We start from the raw sequence: 14,149 nt of genomic DNA, 5'->3' as shown, positions 1-14,149 counted from the left end.
AAGTCAGGATTTTTGACAGCATTTTATTTAGTTAATGCTTTTTATGGATACTCTCTAATCACACAATATGCAACCACAGCAGTTGCATGAGGTAGTTGGTTTAGTAGAGTCTGACCCTATTTTACAGGCAAGGAAAGAGATCAAGGAAGCAAAGCCATGTGAGGCATGAGTGGAAAAACCACAATTAGGTTTCAGATCATCTTCCACTTTCATCTAACACATACTCCTTCACACCATGTTGCTGTCTTATCGAATTTTGACTTTGATGATTACTGTGCAAAGAACCTCTGAGAGAATAAATAGGGGAGGTATTCACACTCTCACTACATGTAAAAGTAGCTGCATAAACTGATTTTCATCTGTTTCAAATATATAATTAAATTTCTACATCTGACCCAAACTATATCAGTTTTGATCTTTAATGCCATTTAAGAAACTGCAGCAGCATTGAGAAATTACTGTATATTCTCCTGGCTTCTTCGTGCAGCCTCTGATAGTAAAGGCACCTGATGTTACTGTCAGAAAATAACTGCAAATAAGCTTTAAAATGGAAATTGTGGTGAGGGAAAAAAAAAATGAGGGGAAAAAGAGCTGAATCATGGATCGAGAGAAGGGAAGAAAATCAAACAAGAGCTGTGGAGACAGGCACCAAGGAAGAAAAGAAGATGAATCATCTACTGTGATGTCTAAAGACCATTATTATGCTAAATAGTAAGCATGAAAAGTGTGAGTATGTACTTCCATGTATAAAATATATAAAGTTAGATGCATGTAGTTTGCTACTTCTTAGTTTGGAAGTTTGTAATACGTGAAAATATAAACTAGCTTCTCGCTGCACAAACCTTGAATAGCCCTATTTACAATATACATTTGCAGGAGAAAAAGAAGCAGCTCAATATGGAGCCAAAGCAAAGATGAAAAATTCAGATGCGTACTTTTAGTAGCATGTGGAAATGAGGACATTTAGGTCTGGGTTTTGGCTTACGTACAGTCAAACACAAAACCTAATTTTATTGCTATGGATTGGAAATGGTTCTTTCCCTGGTAAACACTCTCATGGTAGACTCTTGTACAGCCAGCACCTCTCTGTCCCTTACGGTGTGGCATGCCAGAGCCAGCAATGCTTCACCCAGCTGAATGCTCCTGAAGTCAGCAGAGTTACTTTACTCAACATTTTAAAGGCAGCTGTAGTCAACAGTGTGTAAATGAAAGGAGAATTCAGCCCTAGTGACAAGAAAATAGGGACTGCAATTTTGAAATCTTTTTCAATTCATATCTTTTTACCTGCGCTATCAGAGACAAGTCTTTCAGTTCTGAAAATATCTACAAGACACCTTTTCCTTAACATTTTCAGTTGGGACCTACAAGTGCCTTTTTAGTCTGGTCTCTCAAAGTGCAAGGCTCACACAATCTTACTTTCTACCTGCCATCTACAAAAAAAAAAAGTCTCAACGAAATTTAATAGATGGTTCGAAGCCTCAAAACCAGTTATGATCGGGAAAAAGAGGTTTGTGAAACCTTATGGCCCAACTTATTGGTTCACTAACAGGAATCAAATATTTGACCCGGCAGTAGCCTGTCTGCTGGTCAGCGTGTGTGGTGGCCGGTCAGTCGGTGTGTACTCTGCCAAAGCACTGCTTCCTCTTGCGATGTCGCGGAGGAAGAAAATAACATCACATAAGAATAATGGGATCTCTTAGAAGTCTGCAATTTTGGATGCCAATTTTGTTCTAATGGAGGTTATGCATCAGAATTCAACAGAAATTAACCAATAGAAGATATTTATCGGAATTTAATGACTACATAAAAATGTAATTGACATCTTACAGCGCAGGACAAAGAACTATACATGAAATCCAATATGTACCCTTGTGAATCATCCAAAGCACAAAATATCCTTTGTTTTTGTGAAGGTGTATTGAAGGTGATGGTGTTGGTGAACAGGACAGCTTCCCTCAGGGACACTCCTGTCCTCTATTGCATTTTCTCAACAACCACTTAAGGACTTGACTTTTGTCTTGCCATGCAGGCCATTTTCCTCGCACCACCCACTTCGGTTTTGGGAAACACTCTCAGAGGGCTTTAGGCACCTAATTTCCACTGAAGTAAAGGGTGGTTAGACGCCTAAACACTAGATGTATCTGGAGCAAGGTCGCTGCCTCTGCCTGAGAGCAGCCCCTTTCAAGGTCATCAGTGCAATTGGCTGCCCTCCAGGTTCCAGAAATACCACCTGCACCCTGGAGCACCCTCTGCATCTTGCACCGATCTGTTATAAGACGGAGGGAAAGGAGCCCTCACACTCCAGCTACAGCAGCTGAATCTGGGCCCAAAATCACAACCTGTCCTGGATGCCCTTTTCTCCGCAGCTTCTCCTGCCTCCTTGTGCACCTCACGCAGTCTGAGAGTGTGGGATGAAAATAAGGCAAGAGGGGGAATGGCATTGCAGTGGGGGTAAGTACAGAACCTGTACTCCAGACAACTGTTAACTGAGTTAACTGAGTTAACTGAGTGACTGCGACATTCTCCTAAGCCGAGTGGGCCTTCCTCACTTGCCCCAGGGCTATGTGCTGACAGGGAAGCAAAAGACCCATCCCCTCAGCCTTTCCTGGAACCTAAACTCCAGGGAAGGAAGTCCAGGCAGCTGGGCAGCTCCGTTCATGTCCATGCCAGTTTGGCTCTGCACAAGCTTGTCCCAAACCAGCTTAGAGAGCAGAGAGGATTTGTTCCTTGCTGCTTTCCTTGCAGTCCATTTGCAAAATAATTCCTCCAGCATGATCACACAGAACAAATGAAAAGCTCAATCCTGAATCCTCCACCACTGTTTCAAGGAGCGAAGTCTCTTTTTTAAATGCAGAATAGAAAATTAGGGTTTCAGAGAAAGTGTAAGCCTTCGATAGCATGCTTTGTATGTATCACACTTAATAAATATTATTTATTTTTAATGAGTGTACTCTGTAAAACCAAAAGAAGACCGATAGCAGAGGGAGTCATGATTTGTGTGGGATGGAAATCATCACAGCAGGCAGTAAGAATTTCAAAACTGGCCACAAAAAAAAAAACCCCAATGTTTAGTTTAAGATTGTTTAGGTTTTAACAGATTAGACAGTTAGATTACACAGTTGGTGTAAGTCTGTGCTTCACTTTGGGAGTAGTCATGAAAAGAGAAACAAAGGAGTTGCAGAAAAAGATATAGATTATTAGAAAGTATTAGGGAAAAGCAAATTACATTATTCTACAGGGAAAGAGAGGTTAATACAACATATAGAAATATATAGAAACCATTTCTTCCTGTAAGAACTATTCCACGCCTTCCATAATATTGCCCTAATTAGAAAATGTACCATAATGAGTGTCGATTGCAAAGCAAAAAGTCAAAGAACATCTTATAGTAAAATTCAAAGTCCAATGCTGGGTAATTGATGGGAGGAAAAGATATTATTTTCAGGATATGATGAAGGAAAAGGCTGTAAAGTTATGGAAATATCTATTGCTGGGGAAATGAAGCAGAGGATTATTTGGTTTTTACAGAAAGGTGAATTCTTGCCTGTTTTAAAATCAGTTCTAAAATTCACATTGAATTCTGTGAGGTCAGAAACATCTCTCCGGGTGTAGACTCACTCAACTATTTCAGGAAAAATATTCCGTTTCTGTATCCCACGTACGTTGATTTGGACAATCTGCTTTGCGATCCTCTACAGAGCACAATAAATGAATCCATTCAAAAGAAAGGGGGGAGGGAAAGAGAGAGAGAGACAGAGATGTGTGGGAAAAAGACGCTGCTTCCTCAGGTGGTCGGAGGTGTTTGTGCCAGCGCCGCTTCCTCGGCGGAGGTAGTGAAGGGGGGAGCCGGGTACGAGCGCGGCGGGAGCCCCGACGGGACGGTCCGAGCTACCCCGCGCTATCGCTGAAGGGCTCCCCTTTTCCCTGCCCTGTTTCACACGAGCCCCAACCAAGCTCGGTGGTCGGCGAGCGAGCAGAAAAGCGTGCTGCGAACAATTTTAAATCTCTTTCTTTACCCCCCATTGGAAGCGTGAAAATTCACTCAAACGTGCAGGGCTTCCGAAGTGTTTCTGTGGATTTAGATGGAGGGAAGGGAAAAAAGACGCTGCTGGAGGGACGGGAAAGAGAACACGAGCGACAGGGCACAAGCAGCCTTCCCCTTCGGGCCCACGGAGGCGGACACGGTCTGATTGTAGCCCTGAGCAAGCCAGGAGGTAGGAGGATGGATCCCCCCGTGTAGACGGTGCCGAATAAGAACATCTTGCTTCTTAAAACCACATTAGATTGGTGTTAAGGAGTTTTATTTCGCGATTTCGGTGACAGTCTCACCCCATGGGCTCACGGAGACTGGGGAGTCACCTGCTATGGGATCGCCCTGCCATCCTCACCGCCTCTGCGGAAGGAACGCCCGCTTCGCATCCTCCCCGTGGGTGCCGTCGGGGCAGAGGCGGCTCTCGGGGACACCCCGGGGCTCCCCGTCGTCCGGGGGCACTTTGAGGGGGGGCAGGGCGGCCTGTGCAGAGGGGCGAACGGCAAATCCACCCCTCGGTCAAAGGATGCTGTCCCCAGGGTGAGCGCGGGTCCGAGCTCCCGTAGGGAATGATGCTCCCCCAGCCTCAACGCCGAAGTGTCGCGGGAAAGGGTGAAATCTGAGCCGGCAAATCCCGAAACGAGGCCGTTAAGCCAGGGCTGAAAAATATCCAGGTCTGTCCCGAGCAGAACAAGAGATGAAACGTTTCAAGTTATTACATTCTCCCTTTGAAGCGAACTATTTCCCGCAGATAACAATGCGTAGGTATATTTGGACAACTCGGCTCGTCCAAGGAGAATGTGTCTTGTGCTATTCGAGAAAAACTCTAAGAGTAAGTGCAAATATTTGGTGCTGAAGAGCTCTTAAGGCTTGAAGAGTACCATTTACTTATTTCTACACATCAGTGTGGGCTTAGGATGTTAAATAGATTAAAAGGCTAAGAAAGGTCACTGAAGTAGACTCTCTTTCTCTCGTCCTGACTTTTTTCCTTGCAAAGTTTTTGCACTTTCTTTAGAGTGTCCTTGGCAAACTCCTCTTAAGAGCCACCTCGGATACTGTATAAGTTTGTGGCTGTCTGAATGCCGCCCTCCTCCTCTACAGCCCTCCCCAACCTCCACTCCAGCCTAGGCATTCAGCAAATGTTTGCCTGCGGGATCAAGATATTAATAAGCATTTCTCAGCCTCCTTTTCTCTTGGGGGTGCCCGGGAGCTCGGGGCACAGCGGCGCAGTCCCAGGGCTGCCCGGAGGGCAGGTGAGCGGCCCTACCTGGGACGGGGGGAAAGGGGGGGGGGAAGAGAACAACGACGGCTCCCACTTCCCGCAGGCTGGGGGCTGCCCCGGCGGTGACACGGACGGGGGGGGACAGGGGGGCGACTATGAGGACCAGGGGGACCGCAGGAGGAGCCACTCCGCCGAGGACGGCCACGTCGTTTCAATTTAATCTCATTTAAAAAGACATAACTAATAAATTTGTATGGACGGGGCTGCCGGAGACGTAAAGCAGAGTCGATAGTGGTTCAATCCCATTGAACCCTATTGAAAACCATGACAACAAGGAACAAGCTCCGATTTATCCCGGAGAGTTAAAGCACATTGTGGGAAGGCGTCAATCACCTATTATTCCAGATCTGAACAAATGCAAAATCTTGACTGGAACAAATGCTTCCAACAGGTCCGGGACATAGGGCTACATTTCCCTTTTGTTCACGGCCTAGCAGTTGGCATGTATTTGTGCTCCCCTCGATCCGACCACCCAGGACGACTGGGAGGCTGCGCTTGGAGCGGGGAAGATAACTACTGTCACCAGGCACGCTTGATAGGTGGCTGCAGTAATCACGGCCTGGGAATGGTTTATAGGAAGCCTGTCCAGTGCCGAAGAAATATGCGGGAAGTTGGCCAAACGGAGCCTTGTGCCACCTTCATCTCGCTCACAAATCTCGCAGATAGAAATCTCACCTCTCCCTTGTCCTTATTGCTCTTATGGACATTTTCCCCATGAAGTGTAACCGCTTCGCAGAGCAGAGCGAGGAGGGGCGGCGGCAGGCGGGGAGCGGGGCTGGGGGGCGAGACCGGGGATGGATAAATATAATCTGGACACAATAGCTTATAGATGTCTGTTTGGACAGGGAAATTTGAGCCGACAAAGCGCCCGGCTACAAGATCAGCGTGTATCTGAATTTCTATTTCCAGGCGCTCAGAGCATCATCGCAGGGTTTCACGCCGTTTCCCCGATGGGGCGGTGCTGCCTGAGCTTTGACCGACCTTCAAAGCAAAGCGCATCTGCTGGGGAGAGGTTAGGTATGCTCTTCCCTCCAGGCTTTCTTCCACCCAGCCTCACTCGCTTCCCACCGGTTTAATAGACGGGTCCCTCCCTCCAAACCGGTGGGAAGCGCTGGGGATGGGCGCTGCTGCGGGAGGGAGGGAAGCGCGTCCGGCCCGGCTGCACCGGCGATGTGACCCGCACGAAACGGACACGAGTGTCCCTGCCCTGCGGCTGGAGACCGAGCCCTGCCGCTGCCGGTCTGCATTTGAACCGCTCATCGGGCTTCTTGTCTCTGTGTCACAGCTTTTTAGATGTCTTTGGCCGCCATCGAGGGTGGGCAAAGACCAAACGGGCTTTTTTTTTTCACCGGGGAGCCCGGTGAAAGGCTGCGAGGAGGCTCTTGTCCCGTGGAGGGGACGGTGGAGCTGCCTTCGGGCCGTGTCCGCTCCCCTCCTCCCGGATCTGCTGCGGCCGCTGCTTTCGGCAGATGAAGCGGCGCTCGGCGGAGACGCGCGGGTAAATAAACGCCCTGGGTTTGATCTTTCCTCCCTCTCTCTCAGCTGGAATCGTTTCAGTCACTCAAACACGTAGCCCGAGTGGATATTCCTCGGGCTAGCGCAATGCAAAAGGGTCATAAAAATCTCCCCCACCCTCCTCCCGACTTATATGAACTGAGTGTGTCGGGCCTCCTGCGTTTCCCCAGCCGAGCTCAGTCTATCACCCTTCCCGAGAAAAAGGTGTGCAGTGCACCTACTATCCCCAGGAGAGGCAAAAAAACCCAACAAAGCCCTCTCAGATCCCATTCGCTCAAAGCACACACCCGCCACCCTTCCCCACCGAGAGCTCCGTCGACGTGTGAAAAATTCCCTGGCGAGGGCAGGAAACCTGCCAAGAGCAAGCGGGAGAGCTGGAGGTAGCACGGCAAACAGCTCGGCGAAATAAAACAAATAACGACTTAAATTCCTTCCAGGTTTAAAGGGGGGTGGGGGGGTGAGGGGTGGAATAAAGAGGGAAAAGCAGGGAGGGGGTTCTCGGCAGGCTCTGAGGATGTCCTGGGAGGATTCACTTTGTCTGCGGATAGAAGGGACGCTGGTGGCTTTGGTGGCGGATGGAGGGGGGTGGTTGTTGGTCATCCACATGCCACCCAAGATGTTATTCACTGCTAACAATTACCATTATCTGTCCCCACTTTTGGCTAATCAGACAGAATATGTAATGATGAAGCCTGTTTCCTGCTGCCTTTGGGAGGTAACGGGTTATTCTCTCAGGGGGTGGCGGGAGGGGGGGTTACACCTACTCCCATTAGGGCTTTAGCACTTGACTAATTCAGGTACTTAGCATCCTATAGACAGGGACGGTTTGAAAGCAGGCAGTGTTTGCAGTGGGGAGGACTGTTTATATAAACAGGACACCTCTGTAAACGACACTAATATTTGGGGTTAGGCGGCGATGGAAGGGAAGGTTCTCTTGAGCCGGGAGATACCCCAGTAACAGCGTGCAGTCCTTTCCTCGCAGTTTTAAAGGGAGAGGGTTCGAGGCGATATTTTTTTGGGGGGAAGCGTGCACAACCTACCATGGCCACATCTGGCAGGATCAGTTTTACAGTGAGGAGCATTTTGGATTTACCAGAGCAGGATGCCAACAGCATAAAGCAAGCCTCTGACCATCACCACTCCGCCGAGAACTACGCTGGCTCGCAGTACCGAGGGTGGATAGAAGCAGAGAGAAATCATTATCCCTGTGAGTATGAAACGGACAGGAATTCGCCATCTCCGCACCGCTATCTTTTATTTGTTTTCCCTCTTCCTTTGGGGAAGATGCGAAGAATCGAATCGCTTAGAGTGCGTAGCCTACAGGATCGGGGGGATCCAGGCTGGGAATTTTATAGCATATTAACGAATTGCGACAATGAACCAGCAGGAACATCCCGGCCACGAGCTTAAGAGAGAAAAGATACACATTTTTTTTGTAGGTCTGTGCATGTTCCCTGCGATAGCAGAAAGCAAAATCTCAGGCTGTGTCTGTCCGTCTCTCCGCACTTACGGTTTAAGGTCGCTTCCCGGATTCTTTCTCCCTCTGCCCCATCCCTTTCCCCCTCCCTTTCCGTTTCACCCTTGCAGGAAACACTGCCTTTTCGTGCTGGAGGGGTTTCGGGTCTCCCCACGCCCCGCAGGGGAAGACGAAGCACACGCCGTGCCTCTCCTCCCGCGCCCCGGGGGCCACCGCCTCCATCCACGCACTCGCCATCGCGGGGAGAAGGCGACGGCTCCCTGACCCATCATGTGCCACTTCGGTCTTACCTCACAGACACAAATTGTGCCGCAGACACGCGGCGTTTCATGTATAGCTGTGCGTTGCGTGGATGCGGGGAGGCCCCTCTGTTTACGTTAAATATTAAGGTAATCGAGAAAAACAGTAAGAAGGCAACTCGGTGCTGCATTTTAGCACCGAGCGAGCACAAAAGCTCCCAGCCTGCCCGCCCGGGGCTGTGGCGGCGAAGCTCCGGTGCCCGTGCGGGGCTCGACGCGGGGGCAGAGCCTCTCGGCCGCGGAGGGAAGACCCACCGCGTCCCGTTTAATGTATTCGGGGGGTTAGCGCACATCTCTTGTTGACCGTCGGGATTAATTCGTCCCGGTAAAGAGCCGGGGCTCTCCCCGCGGGAGGCGTTTCGGCTTCCGACGGCCCGGCCGCCCCCTGTCTCTCTAACCCCCTCGCTGTCCCCAGCTTCCGACGAGAGCGGCCCGGAGCTGAGCGTGCCCGACTCCACCCAAAGGTCGCTCCCCGCCCGCGGTTCGGAGGCAGAGGAGAAGAAAAAGAAGCGTCGGGTGCTGTTCTCCAAGGCGCAGACGCTGGAGCTGGAGCGGCGGTTCCGGCAGCAGCGGTACCTCTCGGCGCCGGAGCGGGAGCAGCTGGCGCGGCTGCTCAGCCTCACCCCCACGCAGGTGAAGATCTGGTTCCAAAACCACCGCTACAAGATGAAACGGGCGCGGTGCGAGGGCAGCCCCCCGCCGCTGCCGCCCGCCCTGCTGCGCCGGGTGGTGGTGCCGGTGCTGGTGCGGGAGGGGGAGCCCTGCCGCCGCTGCCCCGCCGCATCCCCGCCGCCCGCCGCCCGCCCCAAGCTGGGCTGCTCCCTGGCGGGCTGCAGCGCCCAGGCTGCCCTCGCCCTGCAGGGCTACCGAGCCTGCCAGCCCGCCTCCGCCCTCGGCGTCTTCCCCGCTTACCAGCACTTACCGCATCCCGCCGTCGTGTCCTGGGGATGGTGACCGCGGCGCTTCGCCCTCCAGGGCCGGACTCATCCCACGGGCGCGGGGAGGCTCCCGGCGCAGGGCAGGCGGCGGGGCGGCCCCGGGGCGGCGGGCAGGAGCTCGCCCGGCCGCCCTCCCCTGCCAAGGCGAGGATGCCGGGTGCGGCTCCGTTTTTGTAAAATCTCTGCTCCTCCCGCTTCTTTCCGAGAGGTTCGTTGTTAAAAAAAGAAAGAATAATAATCCTAGCGACCTAGTTTATTTTTTAAATGATTCTTCCAGTGACTAATAAAATGATTTTGGACAATTATTTTTTTTTTCCCCGGCGGGGGAGTGTATTTTTGACGATTGGGGCTTTTTTTGTAGGATTACCACCTCCTTGTGCCATAAAAGCCGAAATGCTTCCTCTCAAATCGCGCCAGCGGAATTTCACTTTCAAGTTCGTTTATTTTACCCACGTGCGCCGGGAAAACGGCGAATAAAGTTTGCTACGAGCATCTCACTGTAAATCTGGTGATGTTTCCTACGGAAAGAGTGAGTCCAGACCCCCCCGTCCCTGGAGCTTTGCTGAGTTTTCGTTCGGGGCGGGGATGCTCCGGGGCTGCGCGCAGGATCCTCCGCGCCAGCGAGCGCATCTCGAGGCCGCCCGTCACCGCCGGCTTATTTAGGGCTAAAGCCAGATTTAGGATTGAGCCAACCTTCCCTCTAGTCTGTCTCTGAGCCGAAGATCGACTGGGGAACGTTAGCCAAGAGGAAATAACCCCCTCTCAATGCCCTATATTCTGAAACGCTTTGATGAACTACTGATTTTATTATATAGAGGAAAATAATGTAGTTGTCCTTGCTACCGCCGACGGGGAAAACCCCTCCAAAGCAAACCCGCAAGTCTCTTTGAAATACAGACTAGACCGAATGCCTCCATCCTTCCGACGGGAGCCGCGGAGGGAATATCTGGGAGCGAAGACCCCCCCCGGGGATTGCCGCGGGGAAAAGATGTCGAGGGAAAAAGAGCTGCAGAAGCTGTTTGGGGTTTATTTCATTAATACTTAATTACAGCCCTGCCTGCCCCAGGGCTGCGGGACCTCCGCCGAGGGCTCGGTGTCCCCGGACCTCCGCGCAGGAGGATCCAATCCTGCTGCCTGCAGGGCAGCTCGGGGAGGATGGAGCGACGCCGGTCCTCCCACCTGCAACCCCTTCCTTGCTTGGGCCATGTGCCAAGGGAGGGATGCAGAGCTGGCTTCTGGGATGCGCTGGAAGGACCCGGGGGAATACAGCCTCTGTGTCACCTGGTTTTTTTTTTTAGTCATTATCTTCTCCCTCCCTTCCCTTTATTTTTATTTTTCCTGCTATCCGAAATCTTTTTTTTTCTTTCTTTCTTTTTTTTCCCCCCAGTCTCAGCTGCTGGCCACCTTGTCTCCCATATGGATGGGGTTATCTTAGAAGAATCTCTCAGAGAATCCCTCCTTAAACCTCCTTTTGTCTTGGGGGTTGAAAAGAGCATTGTCGTGCATGAAAAGGACCTAGACAAAATCCGCACTGTTTCAATTCAGGACTGTTTAATCAGTCCCTAGTGACAATTTTATGGGTTTTAGGCGGTACAATAGTATCTTTTAAAATCTTGTGGCCTTCATGAAAACAAAGGGCTTGAATTTTATGGGCTTACAACTCCAATTAGAACAGTGCCAATGTGTACGGGAGATTATCAAATTTGTATCATAAAACCCCTTTATCATAAATGATTGCTGGAAACTGGGGAGAAATGGGGGGAGAAGGGACCCGGACTTCAAGCAATGGACTGTTGCGTCTAGTTTTAAAAGTGCACATGCTTCTCTCCGTTTTAACTCTTTGCAACCCAGCTTTGCAGCAGCATCAGCAGTGGAAACAGTGTGACATTGGCAGTCATTAGAAACAGAGACAAAGACAACAGGAGAAGACCCGTCCTCCTCAGCCCAAATCCACCCTCCCTCAGCTTCCCAGTGGTTTGGCAGCATCCCACCCAGAAGGTTCCCTCCTTGGCTTCTTGGTTATCTGGGCAGCTCTCCTGTCCCGAAGCCCACACATGGCCTTAGGAAGCACCTGTAAAATAGGAGGTCTTCATTATATAACCGCTTTTATCAGTTATTGGCTGTACAGGTGATGACAAAGGATGTCCCTTCCCGGGCCCAGGCTGCAGTGATTCCCTCCAGGGACCGGCTGCAATGGTCCCTCCCTTCCCCCTTTATGTGGGTTTCTTGACACAAAATGTGCTGTTTGTGAACATTGCTTTTTACCAAGCCCAGGGAATGGAAAATATGCGGTCCCTGGGTGCTAACAAAGGCTAAAATCCTGCCCTTGCAGGGTAAGGGGAGGTAACCGCAACACGGGTACAGGAAGGGTGAGAGAATCACATTCAAGTACTGAGAAAAGCAACGTCCCTAATTTGATACATCCAAGTAGAAAGAAGAATACATTAAATAGTGAATCAATTCAATAGACTATGGAGGTATACAGTAAAAAGAAAAAGTCTTGTGAAGAAGATTCAGTGGGAATGAAAATATTCTTCCCGGTAGAAATGAATGAATCCATCTCAGCGTTAAGTGTATTTAGTAAGGAAAATTGATTTGTTAACCTTACCAGTGGTTAAGCCATACCTAGGAGATGCATCTTAATAAATGTCATTGATAACAGCTTTGAGGCAAAAGAAATCTACTGCCCTTTGGTGTGTTTTCTGTTACTTTTGCTCGGTTTTTAATAAGCCAAGAAATCATATCAGTTGTTGATTTCATTTGGGTTTGGGTTTTTTCTCCTTCTCAAAGCGGTGAATGCATACACAATCTCTGCCTTTTCTCCCTTTCTTCTGCCCCACCAGGTTTCGTTATTACTTTCACCCTGCAAATAGGCCTGTGATTTCACTGAAGCTAATGAATAAACATGCCACCTTCAGAAAAGCAGTGCTAACATCTTCAAACATCTTCCCGAGTCAAGTGCCACCAGTGTCAGTAATGCCAGAAGGACCCCAGGCACCTCATGGACCTTCCAGGAAGCTTCTAACCCATCTTACTTAAAAAAGAACTTCCTGTGGGAAAAGGAGGCACTGGATGCAGGGTTGCCCTTGTCAGAGAAATTGCTTTATATCTTTATATTCCTCAAGCATAAAACTCTTCTCAAGTATCATGCAGGAGTAGATTAACTCAGATCAGCAGTAACCAGCATTATCAATATGATAAAAAGCCACTGACATATCTACAAGACATAAGAGATCTTTGCCTGACCTAAGTATGTGTTACTGAGGTATGAGATCAGGACTACTTTTCATTGCATTCAGGCTGACAATATCATTCTAAACAGCGAAGGCAATCAGGTCTCTAGACTGAGGATGTTGGCAGCTGTGCCAGTTTTCTTCCTTTTTTTTTTTTCATTCCTCTTCTATTTAGAAGCGGTCATGAAGTGTGTTGGAAATCTACCTTCCAAAGATAAGTCTCCCAAGCAAAAATTGGGACACCTCTCTATAGACCAGAGCTATACCTTTCTTCATATTCAGGACCAATATAGAGAATGAGTCCATTTCAGGCATCCACAGGTCTCAGACCGCCTTTCCAAACAAAAGGAAAACAAATAATTTAGTGATGTCATGTTAGTTACTTCTGCATAAACCTTTGCTCCATCTAAATCTTATACCCGGGAGTTAGATTTCCTCTTCAGAATGTGGCAGAATTTGGCTCTAGATGAGGAATACTCTAATAGAGAAAAGGGAACAAATCCCCTCACCAGTTCTGGAGCTCAGAGAGTATGTTTCCATTGGACTGTCCACGCTGCTTTTGAGCAGTCAGCCACACTCCTCAGGGGCACCTTGCTCACCGGACAGTCCTGCTCACTGGGTCATAGTGTTCCTGAAGACAAAAAATATTTCTTGACATTCCCAAGAGCCCCAGTATTTTGCTTTGCAGCATTCGTTGACAGAAAATTTCTTATTTTCTGGGAAAATGTGTATGCTGGGAATATCTCCTTATTTTTCTGTTGTGAGTGGATGGGAGATTTGGTACTAGGTTAATGGCATGATATCAAACACTAATCACAATTTTACTAAATCATAAATGTGGCCATTTAAAAATATACAGATAGTGTTGATCTGGAGAGAAAAAAAATCCTTATTTTAATAAAATAGATTGTTTTACATAATTTAGTATGAATTATAGAGTAGAATTCCAGTATATTGGTTCTACATTGGGGTATTTTCACGCCTTACCCTATACGTCTTACATGAATTTGAGTAAATCATATTTTTCTTTAGCCGTGATAAAAGGACAATTGAGAAGAAAATCTGCTACTGATATTTCTCAGTATATGAATACTGCTGAAAGACACTGAAGATCACTGCCGTCTCTTGTATTTCTGCTCAGATGACTGACTATCGGTGTTAACTGTCATTTTCTTAAAACAATATAGAGTCTTTTACTTCTTTTTTCTACTACTGCTGTCTTTCTATACCCATTCTTCAAGTTTTGTATCCTGTCTTGGGTATCTTCTACACCTGTCCCATATGCTTCTGAGTCTCCAACGCTGTCAGACAAAGTAAACTTCCCTGAAAAGGTCTGAGTCTGGGATAGAAAGGTGCCTGATAGCCAGTGCAGCAC

General features: G+C 48.9%; 1 protein-coding gene across 1 annotated transcript; it reads left to right on the top strand.

The window, feature by feature from the left end:
• The first annotated feature begins 7,554 nt into the window (after positions 1-7,554).
• Positions 7,555-9,891, top strand: NKX2-8 (NK2 homeobox 8). Its single transcript, XM_054068745.1, has 2 exons — positions 7,555-8,034; positions 9,019-9,891. The coding sequence occupies exons 1-2, from the start codon at positions 7,869-7,871 to the stop codon at positions 9,555-9,557; spliced, it is 705 nt and encodes a 234-aa protein (XP_053924720.1). The 5' UTR covers positions 7,555-7,868; the 3' UTR covers positions 9,558-9,891.
• The last annotated feature ends 4,258 nt before the right edge of the window (positions 9,892-14,149 follow it).

The sequence above is a fragment of the Cuculus canorus genome, chromosome 5, assembly GCF_017976375.1.
Source record: "Cuculus canorus isolate bCucCan1 chromosome 5, bCucCan1.pri, whole genome shotgun sequence".
NCBI classification, from domain to species: Eukaryota; Metazoa; Chordata; class Aves; order Cuculiformes; family Cuculidae; genus Cuculus; species Cuculus canorus.
This window is presented reverse-complemented; position numbering and strand designations above follow the sequence as displayed.

Bases quoted from the DNA above. Each gene is read 5' to 3' on its own strand.
- NKX2-8 (XM_054068745.1), top strand. From the start codon at position 7,869: ATGGCCACATCTGGCAGGATCAGTTTTACAGTGAGGAGCATTTTGGAT. The intron at 8,035-9,018 runs GTGAGTATGAAA...CGCTGTCCCCAG, and splicing joins AGAGAGAAATCATTATCCCT to CTTCCGACGAGAGCGGCCCG.